General features: G+C 42.9%; 1 protein-coding gene and 1 long non-coding RNA gene across 5 annotated transcripts in view; one reads left to right on the top strand and one right to left on the bottom strand.

Annotated features, from left to right (window-relative positions):
- Positions 1-14893, top strand: part of PIK3AP1 (phosphoinositide-3-kinase adaptor protein 1) — a 118957-nt gene extending 104064 nt beyond the window's left edge. For 2 of the 3 annotated variants that reach the window (XM_038578386.1, XM_038578388.1), the window contains 3 exons: positions 4330-4400; positions 5933-6051; positions 7632-8083. In XM_038578386.1, coding sequence (XP_038434314.1) covers positions 4330-4400; positions 5933-6051; positions 7632-7734 — 293 coding nt within the window. In that variant the 3' untranslated portion in view covers positions 7735-8083. Of the gene's footprint in view, positions 1-4329; positions 4401-5932; positions 6052-7631; positions 8084-12892 lie in introns of those variants that run through there. The other variant, XM_038578387.1, reaches the window with a different exon arrangement.
- LOC111092999 lies at positions 347-20665 on the bottom strand. Of its 2 annotated transcripts, none has more exons than XR_005380468.1 (3): positions 19875-20665; positions 16579-16735; positions 347-587 (listed from the first exon to the last, which is right to left on the bottom strand). It is a non-coding gene; the product is annotated as an uncharacterized LOC111092999 (long non-coding RNA). The 2 variants fall into 2 exon arrangements; XR_005380467.1 differs by lacking the exon at positions 347-587 and adding an exon at positions 12229-15014.
- Between the last annotated feature and the right edge of the window lie 191 nt (positions 20666-20856).

Here is a 20856-nt window from a genome sequence, read left to right as displayed (position 1 = left end):
TGCATAATAATTGATTTCACCATTCCTTCTGTAGACAGAAAAACCTAGTAATGATACCAATTAACATTTGTTGAGTGTTTACTCTATGCTAAGCCTTTTCTATAGAGTCTCTGATTTAATTCTCACACTAAGTCTGTCCGATAGGCAGTATCCCCAGTATGGAGGAAGAAACTGGAGTGTTGGTGCCTCGCCCTATGTTAAACAACTAGTAAGCAGTGATGTCAGCATTTGAACTCAGGCAGCCCAGATCCAGGGCCCAGACTCTCAACCACTCTCCTTTCTGCTTCCTCAACCTGATAAGGGGAAGGAAAGGGCACAAAGTCAGAAACATTAGAAAACAAGGGACTCACATTTGAGAATTTCAACTTTATGGATGAGTTGAGGATCCAATTAGGAAATGTGGAAGACATTTTGGCTTGAAAGCTTGATAGAGTCTGCAACAGACAACACCTGCTGATGGCCACACGGGAGGCAGGGGCTTTGTTTCTGTATCCAGGTTGGTGTCAGCTGACTTCAGACACACGGGCCTCACCAACAGCATAGATTGGGTTTCGCTTTTTTGAAACAGCTTTGTGTTATCAAAACAGCTAGGAGAACAATGGAAGAGTAAGAGACTCAGGACTGAATTTGAGGACTCGTAGCTCATTAAATGTCAGGCACAGAACCCCCAAAAGGATATTTGGACAGGAAGGTCATTGAACCCTGGGGGTTCTTAATCTTTTCTGCATCACAAACCCCTTTTGAGAATCTGATCTATACTCTGGATATGCTTCCCAGAAAATTGCATGGATATGTGTCCATACATATACACACAGTATTACCCATCTGTGGGCTTAGATCAAGAACCCCTGCATTAGTCTCCCTTCTAACTTTATAGATGGGTTATTTATAATCCAAAGAAGGAAAGAGTTGTGTGCAAGGTCACACAGCTAATGAAGCAAAGGTGGAAGCTGACCCAGATCTTCTCTCAGGTTAACATTCCTACTACTACTATCTGTTGAAACAGACCCAAAGCCCATTATGGCCACAGGGAAGCCTAGATGGGGCAGAGGAGAAAACTTCTAATGTAACGAGGGTGGTAATGTGTAGCCGAAACCCTTGAAGCAATTTAGAGAATTCTGACAAGTTCAAAAATGGGAGAGATTTTCCCAGTGATCCCAGGTGGCTGACAAAGCATGAGGCAGGTGGCCCGTCTCTCAGATGCGTGGTTGAGGAGGAAAGCGGTATAGATCCTCTCAGGGTGAGGGCAGGGCATTCTGGGGTGGGGAGGAGGGGAAATTTAACAAGACAGATGTAAAGTACTTGTTTCAGGCTCAGGTTAATTTAAATGATTTTATGTGTATGTTTTACTTGGAGGTGAAAACAGAACAGAAAACATAAACTGTGCTTCTTACTTTATACGGTGGTTTATTGTTTAGGAGTGGCTGGGTCATCTGTCTAGAGAAGGGTATTAAATGACAGACCAATGGTTTTTACTCTGTGGCTGTTGCCTGAATCCAGTCCCATCTCTACAGTTTTACTTATCTATTGCTGTATAACAAACCACCCCAAACACAGTGGCTTGAAACAACCATTTGTTTATACCGGATTCTAAACTTGGGCAAGACTCAGTGGAGATGCTTCATCTGCCCTCCACATGGGTTAGTTGGGGGTCATTCCTGTGCATTGTCCTCAGCTGTAAGCTCATCATGGGTGGGAACATTCTAGATGGTCTCTCATTTTTGGGGGCCTCTCTGTATGTGGCCTCTAAATCAGTAGCCTGAACTTCTTATATGCTAACAAAATCCAGAAAGGGAAATTCCAGGAGGATAGGCCCCAATGTGCAAGTGCCTATCATGCTTTGTCTTGCATCATACTCACTAATGTCGTATTAATCAGAGCAAGCCACGTGGCTAAACCTGGAAGGAAAGAAGGAAGGGGCTATTCAGAGGCATGGGTACTGGAAGGTGAAGGTCTGGGGGTTACTAATGGATCTTGAGATTGATGAAGTGATGGTAGCTGCTGCCATCAATCAGATGCTTCCTCTTGGAGGCCCTGTGCCAAGCATGTGTCCATGTGACCTAATCCATTCTGTGCAACAATACTGGGAGTTCTAGACCATGAAATGGACATTTAGGGAGGTTAGTCCCTGGTTGCTGGGCAAGTAGGCCGAAAGTCTGGGTTTCACATCCAGATCTTTCTGTGCATGTAACCATTGGCACATACTGCCTTCCAAATATATATAAGTCCTCAGGGCTGGGAGATAGAGTGAAGATGGCCTAGCTCTGATCTACCAACTGTCCTTTACCCACCAGGATCACTCTGAAAACAACACTATTTTTATTATGGTGCAGCTGTCATCTCTTGGGAACCACAGAAAAACAGTTGCAGGTTAAATCTGGTTATACTTAAATTTTAGTTAAGAATATTAATGTTATATTTAACAGAACACAAATTTCATTTCAGAAAGACTTTTAACCTTTTTGTAGACTGTCGAGTCCATGTTTCTTGAGGGTCATATTATATTTGGTCACTTCTTTCCCTTATTCATTTATCCACCAAATATTTGAGGACTGCTCTGTGCATTATGAGTGAGACTATACACTAGAGACATAAAGACGAAAAAGAAATGGAGCCCATCTTTGGGAGACTTGTAATGGAGTAGAGAAAATACAAAACTAGCATGAATTAGATGCTTGATCTTTCTTCCTGGTGACAGAGGCCTGGAAGAGGTAGGCACTGCCCTCCTCCCCACTGGCAAAAGTGATGATGGGGGTCAGAGCCTCCTACCAGCCATGCAGTCTAGTGGGGATGTGGGTAATAAGTCCTGGAGAGGAGAGAGGGCCAGGGCAGATGAACCAGGGAACCAAGGTTCAAAGACAAACACTGGGGGGCTAAAGATTTAGGAACACCCAGGGAAGTCACAATGGGAGCCAATGAGTATGCATTTCCAAGGTTCTGGGGCCAGTGCCTGGGCAGCTCTTTGGTCTCTCCCAGCAGATAACCTTTGGAAGGAGGCTGGTTCATTAGGAGGGAGTGGGATGAAGAATGGTAAATGACAGGAGGCTTGACTTCGTAGGCCTGGGATCCATGGGCTGGAGGAGTTACTTCCACTAGGGGATTCTGGAAATTCCTGAGCATTGGCACCTGAGGTTTTAGCCTTGTAGATAAGGGTGGGATGGGGACATTCTGGCCAAGTGGAAGTTGTTATGTATGGATAACTGAATGGAAAGGAAAAGGATCACATGCTCCTTAATAAGCAAACTCTGAATCCCCTGGCTTACATAAGTATTTTGACATATTCTTTTAAATTTAAAAATCTACTCCCCCAAAATAATCCAAAATTGTAATCTTAACCTGCTCGATTTAAGCTCACATCTAAATTAATTAGGCCAAAGTTGATACCATAATGAAATTGAAACTAAGAATATTTACTTATAAACTAATATGATGAGCTGTGTTAAGTGACAATTCAGTAAACCTAAGATCTGGCAGTATTACTAGTGGCAATAGTGGTAAATTAAAGTCAATTTATTTTGTTTTAGTTGATGGACTTTTTTTTTTTTTTTTTTGGCTCCTGGATCATCACCTATTTCAGCTTGTTCTAAATCTGTGTTGTCCCATATGGTAGCCACTAGCCATATGTTAAACTAAATAAAATTTAAATTTAGTTCCTCAGTTCTCGGTATGCTCTAGCTACCATATTGGTATACTATAGGACATTTCTAGAAAGTTCTATTGGATAGGGCTGTTCTAACAAGATAGGAAAGTGATAGATTCTCAGTTCAAAAGACTGGAGCACCTAAACTCATCCAATCACGGTTCCTACCGGGAGCGTAAATTATGCTTTGGAGTTTGGAGTTTGTGCTTTGTATTTTGTATCAAACTGGCTTCTTATTGGAAGGTGTATATATATGTGTGTGATTACATGCTTGCTATCATTTCTAAATAAGTAAAAAATTTCAACAAGATGTTTGCAGATTTTAGAAATACCACTGAACAAGCAAGAAATTGAGCATCTCTGCTTCCTTGTCTGTCAAACCAGAGCACTAATATCAGATAGGATTTTCTCACGGATTAAGTGCAGTCATGTTATTAAAGCATGTAATGTGTGATAAGCCCTCAGTAAATAATAGCTATAAAGCAAAAAAAAAATTGTAATAAAAAGGTGAACCGTTTCATTTTATGCTGAAAAAAAGTAAAACTAATAAGATGGCAGCATTTTGAAGATCCCATATTCACAGCTTATATATTGTTCCTATCAGTAGTAATAAGTAAGGGATAGAGTTCTGCATTTTATTTTAGCCTGAAAGAATCCACAGTCCAGCTAATTTTGTTTGTACCCTTTAGGCAGTACAAGTAACCGATCCAGCACCCGGAGCCTCCTCAGTGTGAGCAGCGGGATGGAGGGGGACAATGAGGTGAGAGGTGGGGACTCCAACCCCATTTTTTCTTGTCCTAGTGGTTATTCCACTGCAAGAAATAGAAATCCAGGGAAAGAAGCCAGACATGAGAGGTCACATATTTTAGGATTCCATTTATGTGAAATATCCAGAAGAGATAGAATCAGAGAGACAGGGGCACCTGGGGGGCTCAGTGGTTGAGCATCTGCCTTTGACTCAGGGCGTGATCCTGGGGTCCTGGGATCAAGTTCTGCATCAAATCCCCACAGGGAGCCTGCTTCTGCCTCTCCTTCTGCCTCTGTCTCTCTCTTGGTGTTTCTCATGAATCAATAAATAAAATCTTCAAAAAAAAAATAAGAGACAGAATACAGATTTGGTGGTTACCAGAGACTGGGAGGAGGGGGAAAATGAGGAGAACACTGTTTCCTTTTGGAATGATGAAAATGTTTTGGGACTAGATAGAGGTGGTGGTTACACAATATTGCAAATGTCCTCTAAGTGCCACTGAATTTTTCACTTTAAAATGGTGAATTATGTATGTGAGTTTTACCTCAATAAAAAGGAAGGGAGGAAGGAAGGAAGGAAATGAGGGAAGGGAGGCAAGGAGGGAGAGGTTAATCCCCTGACTGGTTAAGCCAAAGAGAGCATCTGTTAGAAGGAGCTGGATGACTCTCAGGGAATCTAGAGGATTGAGATCACGTTTGGAGCCCTCGATCAGGAGCAGTGAGAAATGCCAGAGCCAAGGCCACTGCTCCATGTATTCCCAGGGCCATGAGCTCTTTTGTCTTTTCTTCCCTGTGCATATCTGCTTTCTTTCACTGCACACTGGCCTTTTCTGTGCCTCCACATATATATTGGCAAATAGTCCCCTGAGAGCCATAAGGCCTCTGAGGAGAGGGTGAGCTGCTGCCTTAAGACTGAGCACAGTTTGGGTCAGGGTGTTTTTTTTTTGATCCTGTGATCACTGGCTGGGGCAAGCAGGAGGAGTCACTTAGGTCCCTGCCAAACCAGGAGGAGACTCTATAGGGTCCTTGGGGTGGGCCACTCCTCCAGGGAACAGCTTATATTAATTACTCCATGACTGAGAACCACTCATGGTTATGCTGTCCCAAAAAGGGACTTTGGTTTAAAAATAAAATTTCTCCAACTCTATCTGGTTACATGGAGCAAGCTTCTCAAACCTTAATATGCTTAAGAATTACCTAGGATCTTGTTACTATGCAGATTCTGATCCAGTAGGCCTGAGGAGGAGCTTGAGATCCAGCATTTCTCCCAAGCTCTCTGGTGATGCTAATCTGATGGCCCACAGAGGGCCACTCTGAGTAACAAGGACCATTAAGGATAATTTGGGCACCATTGTCTCCTCAGTGATGGTAGGCTCAGTAGAAAACTGCCCTGGTGTTGCTGGGCTCATTCTCAATTTTTGAATAACCTTTAGCCAAGCCTGAGGAGGACTGAGAGGCTTTTGGGATAAGGGTGTCTGATTACGCTCATTACTTAACACGTTCCCTTTTCTTTCTCATCTTTTTTTTTTTTTTTTTTTGCTATAGGATAATGAAGTCCCTGAGGTTACCAGAAGTCGTAGCCCAGGACCCCCACAAGTGGAAGGAACACCCACTGTTCCCCTTGAGAGGCCCCCCAGGGTACCTCCAAGAGCTGCCTCACAAAGGTAACATTGATGCTGATGATAAATGTTTTCCTCACTCTCTGAATTCCATTGGGGAAGAGTAGGATTTGGGGGTATCTAAAAGATCTAAGAATGAGTGCAGATCTAACTGTAATTCCTACTTTTGATGCATTTCAGTGTGGACTCTTCATTAATCAGATGTTTTTTTCAAGTGCAGATACTTTATTTTTTTATTTTTTTAAGATTTTTAATTTATTTATTCATGAGAGACACAGAGAGAGGGAGGCAGACACAGGCAGAGGGAGAAGCAGGCTCCATGCAGGGAGCCTGACGCGGAACTTGATCCCGGGTCTCCAGGATCACACCCTGGGCTGAAGGCGGTGCTAAACCACTGAGCCACCCGGGCTGTCCAAGTGCAGATACTTTAAATAGCAAGTGCAGTTATTTCATCAATAAAGTGCATTGGTAAACATCAGCTTTTCCAGTAATTTGTATGTTTACTTGAAATTCGGCTCCCTAATAACTAATTGCCTTGGCCGTATTGTGGGGGACAGTGCCTTTTGGGGACCAAGAGATAAGAAGGAATTGGGGATGAAAATAACGGTGGGGGGCAGCTCGGCATGGTGGGGAGCATGGCTCTAGTGCCACACTATGTGGGGACAGTGTCTAGAAGTCACTTGTGAACTTGGATGAATTACTTCCCTTCCATGTAACTCAATTTCTTTGTTTGTAAAATGGGGATAATAGTAGAACATCCTCAGTGATTTACAACTCTTGGCCAAAAGAGTTTTACAACTTTTGGTCCAGAGTAAAAACTCAACAGAATGAGTGAGTTTTCTTATCCAGAAGAATGAGCATATGGAGATTTGGAGATGGGCATTAGACAGATGAGTTTGGAGTGTTTACTGGGCCCTGACGTCTGTCTTTGTTTATAATGGTACTCGGGCCTCTGGTAGGAACCTGTTCAGGGCCTCGTGGAGTAACAGGAAATGTGGTCAAAGCTAGCTTGTATGTCTGCCCATGCAGAAAGGGGCCTTGGGAATGAAAGCCTGGGTTTGTCCCAGGCATTTATTTCTTTGATATCTAAAAGATAATGTGGGAGAAAAATGATTAAAAGGTAGAAGCTTTTTTTTTTCTTTCTTTTTTTTTATGTTGAAACTTAAGTGAATCTCATCAGTGCTATTTGTCAAGAAAGTGCAACAAGGAGGCTTTTCTGGTTTTCTGGCAAGAGAAGCTGATTCTGTCCTAGGCATCTGTCCATTTCTCCCTTTGTTGTTCACCACTCTTGCATGTGCTCCCAGTAACAGTTAAGGTACTGACACTTGTTACACAGATCCTCTGCAATAGCCAGTGGTGTCCCACTTACCAGCATGTTTCCCTGGTGTAGACCAGGTCAGATAGCAGAATGTTAATCCTGGGAGGACCCACTGTAGCGATAATCTGGCCCATTCCCCTGAATTGGCATAATGTGCTGTTGCTTGAAAATTATTATATAGTTGGGGGAGGGGTATTTATGGAGAATCATTATAGTAATAAATGCTAATCTTTATTGGGTGTGTACTATGTACTAGGTATTATGTTCAACACACCAAATGTATGATCTCACTTAATTCCTTCCACAGCTCTCAGAGATATATGTTAGGATTACCCCATTTTGCAGATGTAGACACTGGGGCTTGGATTGGATTGAGACTTGCTCTGTGTGGCAAATCTGGGTGTGCCTGATCGGAGGCTCCAGGGTTTCAGTCATTTTGTGACACCTGTCCGAGAGGATCAAGGTATCAATAGGAGGAGATCCAAGACCTAAGAACTTCCATTCCTGAAGATTGAAGAGTTTGGAGGCAGTTAACTAATTGCACCAAGATGAAAAGAGTTGTCAAGATTGAAACTATAACTTCAAGACTCTGTGGGACTTTGTTAATGGGAGAGAAAAAGAGAACAACCAGGGAAACAAGTTCCAGAAATTAAAGGATAGAAAGCGGGATGCATTTAAATGTGTAAACAGAGATGGCTGATGAATTTTTGGGGGAGTCTGGAAGTATGTTGTGATAAAAATGGGAGCAAAAAGGAAAAATGCTTTTTACTAAAGAAATGGTGTTTGCAAAGAAACCTGTAATTGATAGAGCTTAGCATTTGGGTTCCTTTTTGGTGTGAAGAAAGATTTGCAAATATGCGATTGTTTTGTAAGTATCTATACATTCGCATAATAAAGTGAGGAGCTGTTTGAACAAAATAATAAAGTCATCAAATGGCTTCCATGCTTGACCCACTGACAGACTGACCTCCCCTCTTCAGAGGGGAGGCTGACCTTGGGGGTCTCCTCTTTACTTCCAGATCTGGGAATCCATAACTGTTCTTTGCCCATGTCACCTGAGCACCCCTGCTCTCAAACAGCACTGGAGGTGCAGTGCTTATCACCCCTTCCTCCCAGTCCTGGTCCATTCCACCTGCTCATCCCGTGTGCTGTCCCCAGAACTTGAGCTGCCAGCGAGGACTCCGAGCCTCCACCTCTATCTCAGCCCTCTGTTTGCTCCTCTCTACTGGTGACCTCGACCTAGATGCCCTACAGGTATCTCCAACACAGCCTGTGCAAACCTGAATTCATCCCACCTGCCATTCTCTGTCCCAAACTGTCTTCTTCTGGTGAGTTCCCAGCCTGGGATAATGGCACAGTTCTTTGACTTCCCCAAGCACCAAAACCAGACGTTCTCCTCCAACCCTGCCTCCCTGGGAGCTCCCACAGAGTGTGTCTCCAAACTCTGTCCAGTCTGCTACCCTTTCAGCTCTCGGATCCACCCCCTCTCCATCTGCCAGTGCCCACGTGCATGCTTGTAGACCCACACTTACCTCCCTCCTCCATGTTGCTGCCAGAGTGCACTTTCTAGATCAGAAATTGCTGATGATGTCACTTCCTGGCATAAAAGCCTGCACATTTGATGCCGTATTTTTTAGCATGCTCTGGCCCTGTCTAGCCTCAAGTCCCACCTTCTCCTATATTCGCTGGTGTTCCACCCCCCACCCCTGCATTCCCAGTGAGCTGTGCCATTTGGAACTGTGTCTTGCCCAATCTGTGCCTTTGCCTGGAATTCTGTCTCCCTCCTTCCTTCTGCTTAGAAAATTCCTGCACATCCTTTTGGATTCAGTCTAGTCATCACCTCCTCTATGAAGCCTCCCCTGATGTTCCTATGCAGAATGAGCCTTCTTATGGTTCCCCACATACCTCTATTATACTTCATTCACATCATGGCCCTTGTTTACATATTTGTTTCCTCAAGTGTCTGGTGAGCCTTGAAAGAAACTGCTTTTGATTAAAACAGTTTTTCTACTATCTGCAGTCCCAGTAGTTAGCACAGTAACTAGAACATAGTAGGAACTTAGTATTTATCATGTAAGTGAATTAATGGATGGATGGAGAGATTGGTACTGTTTGTGTTAGACTACCCATATCTTTAAAAGTTAGCCATCAGGTCATCTCCCACAAAGCAGGTGGGTTATAGATGGGTGGAGAGAGGCTTCACACTCCCACCTTTAAGTTCCCAATGTTTTTCAAAGTCAGGGAAGGTGGATGGTGACAAGAACAGGAGCAGATGCATGCATCTTTTTTTTTTTTTAATGCAAGGATTTTTTTTTAAAGATTTATTTATTTATTTATTCAGAGAGAGAGAGAGAGAGAGAGAGGCAGAGACACAGGCAGAGGGAGAAGCAGGCTCCATGCAGGAAGCCTGTTGTGGGACTCAATCCCAGGTCTCCAAGATCACATCCCGGGCCGCAGGTGGTGCTAAACCGCTGCGCCACCGGGGCTGCCCAGATGCATGCATCTTTGCATGGCATTTCCCTTGTAGGGCATTAGTCCTTAGAGAGTGGGGAGGTGTCTAGGACTATCACGCTCTTCTTGGGTGAAGTCCTGCCACTTGACCAAATAAACAAAACCCCTCCCAAATCCCCAAAACAAAGCCCAAAATCTTACTGAGCCATCACTGTTTTGTTTTTTAAATATTTTGCCATTCGTTAGTCAGTCACTAACAACCTGTGTATTCCTCTTTAAGGCATACATAGCCAAGGTCCTGTGTAATCAGAACATACTTCTGGAGGCCTCCTGCAGCACCCAAAGTTAACATGTTAGATGCAGACTTATAAGAGGTCTGTGGAGTCTCTAGGAGGGGCTGGAATGGTCAGTGAGTAAGGGTACTTGGGACTGAAGCTATTTATTAATAGGGAAGTTGAAAAATATTGTCAACAATGTTATGATCATAAAAAAGCATACCAGCTAAGTAACAGTCCTGCTTTAAAAGAACGTTAACCAACATTGAAATTGCTGGGCTCTTGAACCAAACTCATTGGCAGCAAGAGCTTCCCCTTCGACAAGGAGGAGAAAGCAGCCAGCTCTCAGGCATCTCTGGGCACTTGAGTTTCCAGCTGCAGCTTCCCAGTGTCCTGGAGAGGGTGTCCCCCACTGACCACCCTTTGATTCTGTTTTTACACTCTGTACGTCCATGATTCCGATAGGTCTATGATCACAAATCCATTTCCTTGAGATAGGACTTCCAGTCCTAGGTTGGGATTGTTCATCAGAATAAAATACAGAAATGGTTTGCTTGTAGGCCCACCCCAGCTGCAGCATGGGGCAGCAGAGAGAGGAAGAGGGGCCAGGGGAAATCATGACTGTCTTTATGGTGGAGGATAAATCATAAGGCTCATGGAGCACACATGGGAAAGAAATCTAAGAACAGATCTTTATTCATAATAAGAAAATTATTAGCTTTACTTCTGGAGTGTCTGGTTTCCAACTGTCATCTCTAAGCCTCACACAACACGCAGATGTAGGTATCTGTGGGTACTTCTGTTTGGCAGGTGAGAAACATATTCAGAGAAGTTGAACTTGGCCTTTGGATGAGTGCATGATTGCCTTTGCTATGTCTTCCCATAGGTTCTGAACTTTATCAAAACAGTGCAGTTTTCTGATTGTTCCTATTGTCTGTTTTATCCATTAATTTCTTAGCACCATGAGGACGGATCCATGTTCATCATACTTGCTGCTGTATCCCATGCCCAGGAGTAGACACATTTTGAGGGTGAGGGAGGGTGGGAAAGGAGGAAGGTAAGAAGGAAGGAACAGAGTGAGCAAGCAATCCAGGAAGCCAAGAAGCCTAAGCTTATTCATGTAACAAGTAGTATTATCTAACTGTCCTTTCAGCCTTCTCCTATAAGCCATAGTTCATAGGGTGGGTTGGAGAGGTGGAAAGAGACTGTCAATTAGTTTTTTCCGGATAAAGAGGCAACGACACAAAACTGTCTGACTCTGGAAGCCACAGTAGGGCCTCCTGAGCATGATTGTGGCTGTTTCTTTCTACTCCTGCTTCTCTGCCTTATTCCTGAGACAGCCCCTTTCTTCAACTCTTTTGTCATTTCCTTGACCTACGTAAAACTTGCATTCAAGAGACATTTAGTAAATATTTAATCATTGATTCATTCAATCCTCAACTATGCAAGTCCAGGATAGCACAGTTCAATTTCAACACCTGACAAAGCTCTCTTTCTTGACTTATTGACTTGCTTCCAAGAGAATCAAATATTGGTTTTACAGCACACATGTGGAAATACCATCCACAATTGTTGAACTTCTCTGTAAATAGACTCACCCAGGTCTGTCTAGAATCGCATTTAGGACTGTTTAAAAACCAATAAAATGGAGGGGGGCTTCTAGGAAAGCAAATCTGGAGTTGGGATAGCACACTTAGTGACCAAAAGAGGAAATCATTGTGAGAAGCAGAGTTTAGAAATTCTAAATTCTTGGAGCAACTGGCTGGCTCAGTGGTTGAGTGTCTGCCTTTGGCTCAGGTGGTGATCCCAGTCCTGGGATCCAGTCCCACATCAGGCTCCCCACAGGGAGCCTGCTTCTCCCATTCCCTGTGTCTCTGCCTCTCTCTGTGTGTCTCTCATGAGTAAATAAAATCTTTAAAAAAAATGTTAATTCTTTTCTCAAAAGACCCCCTACTATAGTATGTCTTCTGCCTGGCTGCATATTTGAATCACTGGTGTTTTAAAATATAGGCTTTATTATTATTTAGGTATGGTAAGGTCAGCAGATGAAGAGACAACTGCTTTTGAGATGATAGTTTGTTGTATTCATAGATCCCAAGAGGAAGGGGCATGTTATGCCATGGGGTCCCACTGGGGAAGCACTGGGTTACTCAAGAGAAAAGCAGCAGACTAGAGGAACATGGATAAGAGCTTTTATTGTGATTTCTGCAGGAGTACAAGTAAGGTAGGGTAAGCAGATTTAGGATTGGCTAGTTTGAATAATTTCAGTGGACTCCGGGGCAAAGATCCCTAGTTGTCTAGCACCTGGCCCTGGAGTGATTAGGGCAGATGGATAGCGGCCCAAATGTAAGAACCCATAAAGGAAGTAGTTGGGGTATAGGCTGGGACTGGTTAGTTTGCATATGAAAGGTGTGCTCTTCAGCAAGTTGCTATCTGTAGGAATCAGTTTGCCTTGGGAGGGGCAGTCCCTCCGGGATTAGTGAGACTCCAGGTATCAAAACATCAGAAAATAGAAGACATGGGTAAAATAGTAATATAACTCATTGGGTAGGGACACTGTTAAAAAGTTGTGATGCATGACCCTATCTTCCAGAGGTTAGGAGGGAATGGGTTTAGGAGAGAGCCTGGGAATTGGTATTTTTTAAAGGTCCATGGGTAATTCTAATGTGCAGCTAAGGTTGTGATCCACAGCCAGCAGCTGTGCCTTTCAGGGGTCTGTATGGTTTCATTAATTAAGGAGCATGTTCTTTGCTTAGTTTACCAAGTTCGCAACAAACCTTGGATGCCTAAGAACTAGTTAATTAGATTCACTTAAAAATAGTTGCTTTATCTTTTATTTCAGACCTCCAGCCAGAGAGACCTTCCATCCTCCTCCACCTGTTCCGCCCAGAGGTCGCTGATTCCACCTCCTGAAACTTGCCGAACATCAGGACTTTGAGACTTGCAGTTTCAGCCTGTTAATAATGTCTTCATGCTGAGTTTTAAAGTCTGACTGCTGACCTTAAGATCTACTTTCATGGCTGATGCTGTTGTGGCCCTGCTGGTTTGGGCTTTCCTTGAAGAAGATATTTTTGAGGCATGAAGAAGTGAAAACTAAGGACTTTATTCACCATCACCAAGTATATTGATCCATATCCTTGTTTGCCAAAAGGATAAAGACTGACTTAATTGGAATACTCACCTCTAATTTGGCATGTCAGAAGCCTGAAAAGATTGATCAGAAATGTAATTTACAAGTGATTTTACTGAAATGCACTTATATTAGGCCTTACTTATTTGCTAGTCCAGACTAACTTCTAGAAGTGGTTATGATTTAAGACTTACAGTATTCAGGTAAGGAGATACATCCTGATTTTTAAATGGGTCTTCAACTTTTCTATAGGTTCAGGAGGGTGTTTAAATGCCCGGGCTGTTCACATAGGATAAACTGAAAAAGACTTTAGAGAGGGATTAGTCCTAACTCCTTTTATACGGAAGACAAATCTGAGATTCCATAAAAACCAAGAGTATACAATTGGTTAGAAGAAGATATGTGTCTAGAATCTGGGTCTCTTAATTCCAGGTCACCACACTTTAAATATCTAGATAGTCAATTGCTCCCTCAAGAAATGCCACATGTAGATTATTAACCTTCCAGAAATGTCCTTCTTCTATATCTCCCAGGCATGGCACTATCAAGTATTTTTTTCAGTTTGGGCATTTATACTTCAGTATGCTTTCAAAACAGGATTGTTGGCAAGGAACATCTATAAATGGCTGGGAACCAGAAGCTTGGGATACCAGTGACCCCATTTATTGTTCTGCAGCCTTTTTATAGGGCTTACTAGTTCTGGCCATAAGAAGACAGAAGGACCCTTGATTCCTTCTCTGCCAAGAGGTCAAAAGAGAAAAAAGGAAGAATGTAAAATAGAAACAGTTATCTATTTCCTTATTATTACCGCTAGACTTGGGATATCTGTGCAGAGAGAACCATTAACGTGTCATAATTATTGTATGTCACTAATCTATCATTAATTTTGAGTCACTGGCACAGAAATCTGCCTTCAAAGCACAGATCCTTAATTTGATACTTAAATATAAAGTTAGCATCAGACACATTCCTTTAAAAACTATCAGAAATCTGGTAATTTTTTATGAAATGTATTCTCTATCCCATGCAGATATATGTAAGGCACACTATTAACGGTCTATTTAAATATAGTTTTATTGTGTCCTTTTCTAATGATTCAGGGTTGTTTTGTTTTTTTTTTGTTTTGTTTTGTTTTGTTTTTGTTTGTTTGTTTTGTTTTTTTCCAACTTCATTCATTGGTCTAGCAAACAAGGACTCTTACTGAAATGAATAGCTTCTGGGTCATGGGTCTTTTTTCTGACACTGAAATACACTATTGGCTGTGGCCATTAACAGAGTGTTTGTTCAAATTCCCTACCACAATGTTTGGCACACAGTAGCCATTCTACAGTGGTTCCTTTACTCTCCTTGTCACTTATTTGGGAAAAAGAGGGTAATGTGGGATAGAGAACAAGAAATTATAATGTTGGTATGATTGTCCTTCCTCTTATTTATACATGATCTCTTAAGCACATTTGATTTTGATAAAAGCTACCCTTTTTAAAAAATATTCAGTATCTTTAAGCTCCCTCTTAGATGTCAAGTTTAGATTTTTGTACATTCTCTAATTAATAAGCATTTAGATGAATAACATGGCAAAACTTACTGCCAGCTAATGATGTTAGCATCTTTGTGTGCACATCACTGTTTGTGCAATATTGGAATATTTTATTACATTTTTATTCTTCTGTGAAAGTAAGTGGAAAACATAAAATTAAAAGTGTTGTTTAGAAACTTGAGTCTGATAAATGTGACACACTTGAGACATGGGTGGAAATGGTCAGTTCATTGCACATCCAAACTGCTCCATGTTGTCTAAGAATGTCTCTAATGATGAAGTGAAATTCCTCATTTTCTAGAAACAGAACAACCCATTATAACATAAATTCAACTTCCACATACTCAACTTCTGTACACATTTTTAGGAACATTATTATGTAACAAAACCATGGATTTCAATACAATGAAGATCAGAGACTAAATTGTAAGTAGGTATCCAAAGAAACTCAAAAAATTTCTCTGTATGATGCTTTGGGAGACAATTCAGCTGCCACCATCTTTCCCCAAGATTTTACGAGCTTTTTTTTTTTTTTTTTTTTCTTAAAGATTTTATTTATTCATTAGACACAGAGAGAGGCAGAGACACAGGCAGAGGGAGAAGCAGGCTCCATGCAGGGAGCCCGATGTGGGATTTGATCCCAGGACTCCAGGATCAAGCCCGGAGCCAAAGGCAGATGCTCAACCTCTGAGTCACCCAGGTGTCCCAGTGAGCTGGTTTAATAGGAAGTGTAGCTTTTAATCATATTCATGGCCCTTGCCTTTACTTCTAACTGTATGAGGTACATTGTCCTCTAATTCCTAAGTCAGCATTCTACCTTCATCTTATATTAAGACTTGTGAGCAGATAATCCAACAATATAAGCAACAAAGCATGAAGACTGAGAGATTATGAGCAAGAGGTTGGTGTTGCAATCAAATAATTTAACTTGACATATTTAATGATGTGAATAATCCCTAATCCTTTGCCATAATTAGACAAAGTGATAGTATGTAAATTACTCCAGTGAGTAGTTTTACAAGTCAAGCTAAATTCCTATTCTCCCCTCCATTTTTCTTACTTTGTTACTAAAAAAAAGGGAGGTTCTAGCCTGTCCTCTGTCACTTAAGTAGTGGGGATTTTTAGATACCTCTCCCACATGCACCAGGAAATAAAATGGTTTTATCTTAAATAAAGTAATAAAATGTGCTCTTCTTTCAAAGAATAGTGTGTGGTTTTGAGGCTGGCCAGCTGAGGAAGCATTAATAACAGACTTATTTCAGTCTGAGAATCAACTGTTTTAAATGACTGCTTCCTAAGGAAAGAACTTAGAACAATTATAAAGTTTTTCTGTGTCTAGAATATTTCAGCTAGAACAGAAAAGATAGGTGCAAAGTGATAAATAGCAATAGAAGGACTGGGGCAGCCCGGGTGGCTCAGCAGTTTGGCACTGCTTTCAGTCCAGGGTGTGATCCTGGAGGCCCAGGATCGAGTCCCACATCGGGCTTCCTGCATGGAGCCTGCTTCTCCCCCTGCCTGTGTCTCTGCTTCTCTCTCTCTCTCTCTCTGTGTGTGTATGTGTGTCCTCATGAGTAAATAAATAAAATCTAAAAAAAAAAAAAAAAAAAAAAAAAGGCAATAGAAGGACTGCCCAATCCCAGAGGTAAATAACTAGAAAGACAAACATAATAAAGTAGAAAGAAGAAATAGAATTTCAAAGAAAATGTGATCTGAAACTAGCCTTGATACCAGGCCCGTCTTGGCTGACCATAAGGCAAGTAGATCTCACCTGCCTACCAGAGTCTTAAAAGTTCATATAGAATAGAGGCCTCAACTGGGTTCAGTTATACCATCCAGATGGTCTCAACAACACCTTACTCACTCAGGGCTATGTTCTTGGAACAGCTCCCAGTTTGGAAATGGTGAGCAGAGTATATATTCCAAAGACAGGGAAGTGGGTGAGGATCCTCCAATTGCCAGAGTCCAGCTCGAAGTTCAACTGATGGTCATGTTCTCTCAGTTACCTTCTCCAACAGTACCTGAGATTGGAAATCAAAAGATACGTTGTTACTTACAGACCAAGATTTTTGAAGATCATGTTTGTCAAGAATAAAAAAAATTGAAATTGTGGGTTTCTGGATCATTTACTGGTCATAAGCCCTTTAACCAATTGAGTCTTATTAGAACTACCATAAAAAAAGGCTGTATAGCCATTGGAGGGGAGAGGTGTTTCCTTTCACTAGAATGTTTTCTCTCATCCCTTTTGATGTCAGGGAATGAAGTCATTAATCTAGATGAAGAAACTGGTGAAATGACATATATCAACGTTTTTCACTCCTTCATCTGGCAGAACAGCCCTGATTTTGGTCCTCCTGAGTTCTACTTTTTAGTGTAAAGTTATCAGTTTCCAAAAATATTTGAAGCCACACTCATTTTCCTCTAGCCAGTTATTTCATCCCTATTCCTTCTTTCCAAACCTACTGTTACCAGACTTTTATCACCTAACGCCATTTAGCATCATCATTTCCTAGTACCTGTTGGAATTCCTGGCACATGGTAGAGCTTGATAAATAGTTGTTGAGTTAATGACCCTATATGCTCTTCCCACCATTAAACTTTTCCAAATACTCCACCAAAATAGGGGTTCCTCTTTTCTACATGCCCATTGCTCTTATTGCCTCTTGAATTTGCACAGTTGTTCCCATTTTGTGCAGTTCTTTTTTTGTACACTGTCCTGCCTGTTCTCTGTCTTGTGTGTAATTTCCCGGTTTTGAGTCTATGCTCCCCAAATGGATGCTTTAAAATTTTCTTGTGTCCTCCGCACCTTTGAGTAATTGCCAGCCCAGTGCTCCCCACAACACCTAGCAAATGCTTGCTGCTTCAAATATGTGGAGGCTGGTGATGGATATTTAAGCGAGAAACTACTCATCCATCTTAATTCAGCACTTGCACTGCTTGTTCTTCAATTGCACATCATCACTTGATTCAAAAGCAGTGATTATTCATTCATGGAGCATTTACTGGGCTTTCTCTATGAGCAAGTCACTTTGCTAGGTGCTCTAGGGGATATACAAAGATGTATAAGACTCCTCCTGATTTCTATAGCAATTCCTGGTATACAATTCATTCAGCAATTAATCATGTACTGTCTTGTGATGTCTCTTAGACTGGCTAAAAAGTATTGTGTAAATCCTATGCAGTTTGACAGTTTGACTTTCCACTTATTAATGTCTTCCTTTGTTCACTCAGCAAATAGTTTTTGTCTATGATGTGATGGATGCTATTCCAGCAGCTGGGATAGATACAAAGATGAAAAAATGATAGTCCTTGCCATCATAAAAGGTCAGAGTGTAGTATAGAAGAGCAGGTGAAGGGTGGTAACTGTGACATAACATACTGAATGCTTTTGGAATCCCAAAGAAGGGATACTCAACTTCCTGAGGGGGTCATGCAAGGTTTCACTGAAGAGGTGATAATTCAATTAGGCCTGGAAGGAGAGTATCTAATGGTCATCCACTTTCTTGCATTCTAGGCAAAGGCACACAAGTATAAAAAAAACATGGTATATTTGGGAAATATAGTGATGAAGCCAGGACATAGAGATTGGTGAGAGGTAAAGTCAGAGTCTGATTGGGCTGTGTTCTTCAGCAAGAAACTTTCCCCCCTGGTTACATACGTAGCACATGGTCATTGTAAAAAACATCCAAATATTTGCAGGCACGTACAAAGAAGAAATTTACTTGGTGTTAATGGTTTGCATCATAATTTTTCAGATTGTTTTCTATGGGCAGACTAAAATGATATTTAAAATGGGATTATATTCCAGGCACCTGGTGGCCCAGTCGGTTAAGCATCTGACTTTTGATTTCAGCTCAGGTCATGTCTCAGGGTCTTGAGATCAAGTCCTGCATCCGGCTCCATGCTCAGCACAGAGTTTGCTTCAGATTCTCTCCCTCTGCCCCTCCCCCCACTCATGCTCACTTGCTCTCAAAATAAATAAAAATCTTTTAAAAAATAAAATGGGACTATATTCTATTTTTGTCAACTTTTTTTCATTTAAAAGTATCTCTTGGGATGCCGGTGGACAGTTCAGTGTCTGACTCTTGGTTTTGGATCAGGTCCTGATGTCAAGGTCCTGAGATCCTGCCTCACATTGAGCTCCATGCTTAGCACAGAATCTGCTTCAGATTCTCTCTCCCTCTGGCCCTCCTGCTTGTGCGTGCGCACTCTCACTCTCAAATCAATATATCTTTTTTAAAAAAGTGTTTCTTAATATCATTGCATGCCAGTATATGCAGGTCTATTTCATTTTTAAAAATGGTTGTACAATGGTTTGGGATCCCTGGGTGGCGCAGTGGTTTGGTGCCTGCCTTTGGCCCAGGGCGCGATCCTGGAGACCGGGGATCGAATCCCACATCGGGCTCCCGGAGCATGGAGCCTGCTTCTCCCTCTGCCTGTGTCTCTGCCTCTCTCTCTCTCTCTCTCTCTCTGTGACTATCATAAATAAAAAAAAATTAAAAAAAAAAAAACTTGGCTGTGGATAGATTTAAAAAAAAAAATGGTTGTACAGATGGAGGTCCATCAGTAGTAAGAAACATTGATTTCTGGAACCAGACTGCTTGGGACTGTTCTTTTAGCAAGCCACTTAACCTCTCTGTGCTTCAGTTATCATACCTGTAAAATGAACATACCGATAGGACCTGTTGCATAAGGTTTTTGTGAGCATTAAATGAGTCAGATGTAAAGGGCTCAGAATAGTGCTTGTCAGATGAAAATCTTAGCTCTGATTCCATGATTTATTTAAACAAAATTCAAGGAGCATTAAAAACAAATATTTTTTAAAGATTTATTTATTTTAGGGGATCCCTGGGTGGCGCAGCGGTTTAGCGCCTGCCTTTGGCCCAGGGCGCGATCCTGGAGACCCAGGATTGAATCCCGGTGCATGGAGCCTGCTTCTCCCTCTGCCTATGTCTCTGCCTCTCTCTCTCTGTGACTATCATAAATAAATAAAAATTAAAAAAAAAAAAGATTTATTTATTTTAGAGAGAGCGAGCACCAGCAGGGGGAGGGGGAGAGAATCTCCAGCTGTACTCTCACCCCGGTGAGGAGCTAGACGCAGATTTGATCCTACCACCTTGAGATCATGACCTCGGCTGAAATGAACAGTAGGATGCTTACCCAACTGAACCCCCCAGCCACCCCTTAGGGAGTGTTTTAAGCAAGAAAGTGATATAATCAGGTTTCCTTCTAGAAAGATCACTCTGGCATCCGTTGGGAGGGAAGATTGGTGACAGGGATCCTGTCAAGACTGTTGCAGTATGCAGTGAGACGGCGATTGGCTGTTATTGGCAGAAGAAAGAGAGGAAAAATAAAATTTTGAGACATTTCTAGGAGACCAAATGCTACCACTTGTGATTGCAGACGGTTGAAGCCGACCGTTCAACCAGAAGTTCCAGCTTTTTGGCTTGCAGGACTGTGTAGATGGTGGTGCCGTAGTCACACGACAAGCATTTTTTCAAGGTCCTACTGCGGGCCTGGCACTGCTCGAGGCACAGGAAATACTGGCAGCGCAGGATCTCCGCTTAGGACAGGCGCCGATTCCAGCGGGGGTCTGTGTCTGCGCACAGGACGCCGACAATGCAAGCGAACAGAGAGATGCATGAATGAGAATTTCAGCGAGACCGAGCAGCAGGGCCCGGTAAGTGGTGAAGTGACTCCGCGCCGCTCATCCACGTCTGTAGGGATCCGGCATCTCCCGTGACGGGGAGGAGCGCGTGACTCAGTCCCGGCGATAGGCCAGAGCCTGCAGAGGGATAGCGGCTCTGATCCCTGAGGCCCCGACGCCGCCGGTCACACCGCCTCCACAGCTGGGGAAAACGAGGCCAGGAAAACGTAAACGTTTTGGCCAAGGTCACAGAGCTGGCGGCCCCGGGCCGCGGCCCGCAGAGCGCGGGTCAGGCCCCCGCGGGGGCTCCAGGCCGAGGCCGCGGGCGCGCCCCGCCGCCGCTCCCGAGGCCCAGGGTGGGCTGGCCCGAAGGCCCCAGCGGGCAGGGCGGCCGGGCCGGCGGCGCGCGGGGCGGCCGCAGCAGGGCCCCGGGCGGCCGCGGGACGCCCTCCCGGGCGGGGCGCCGGCGGCGGTTGCGGCCCCGCGTCGCGAGGC

Source organism: Canis lupus, chromosome 28 (genome assembly GCF_011100685.1).
Source record: "Canis lupus familiaris isolate Mischka breed German Shepherd chromosome 28, alternate assembly UU_Cfam_GSD_1.0, whole genome shotgun sequence".
In the NCBI taxonomy this organism is placed as follows: Eukaryota; Metazoa; Chordata; class Mammalia; order Carnivora; family Canidae; genus Canis; species Canis lupus.
Note: the sequence above shows the minus strand (reverse complement) of the source record. Positions and strands in the feature narration are given on the sequence as shown.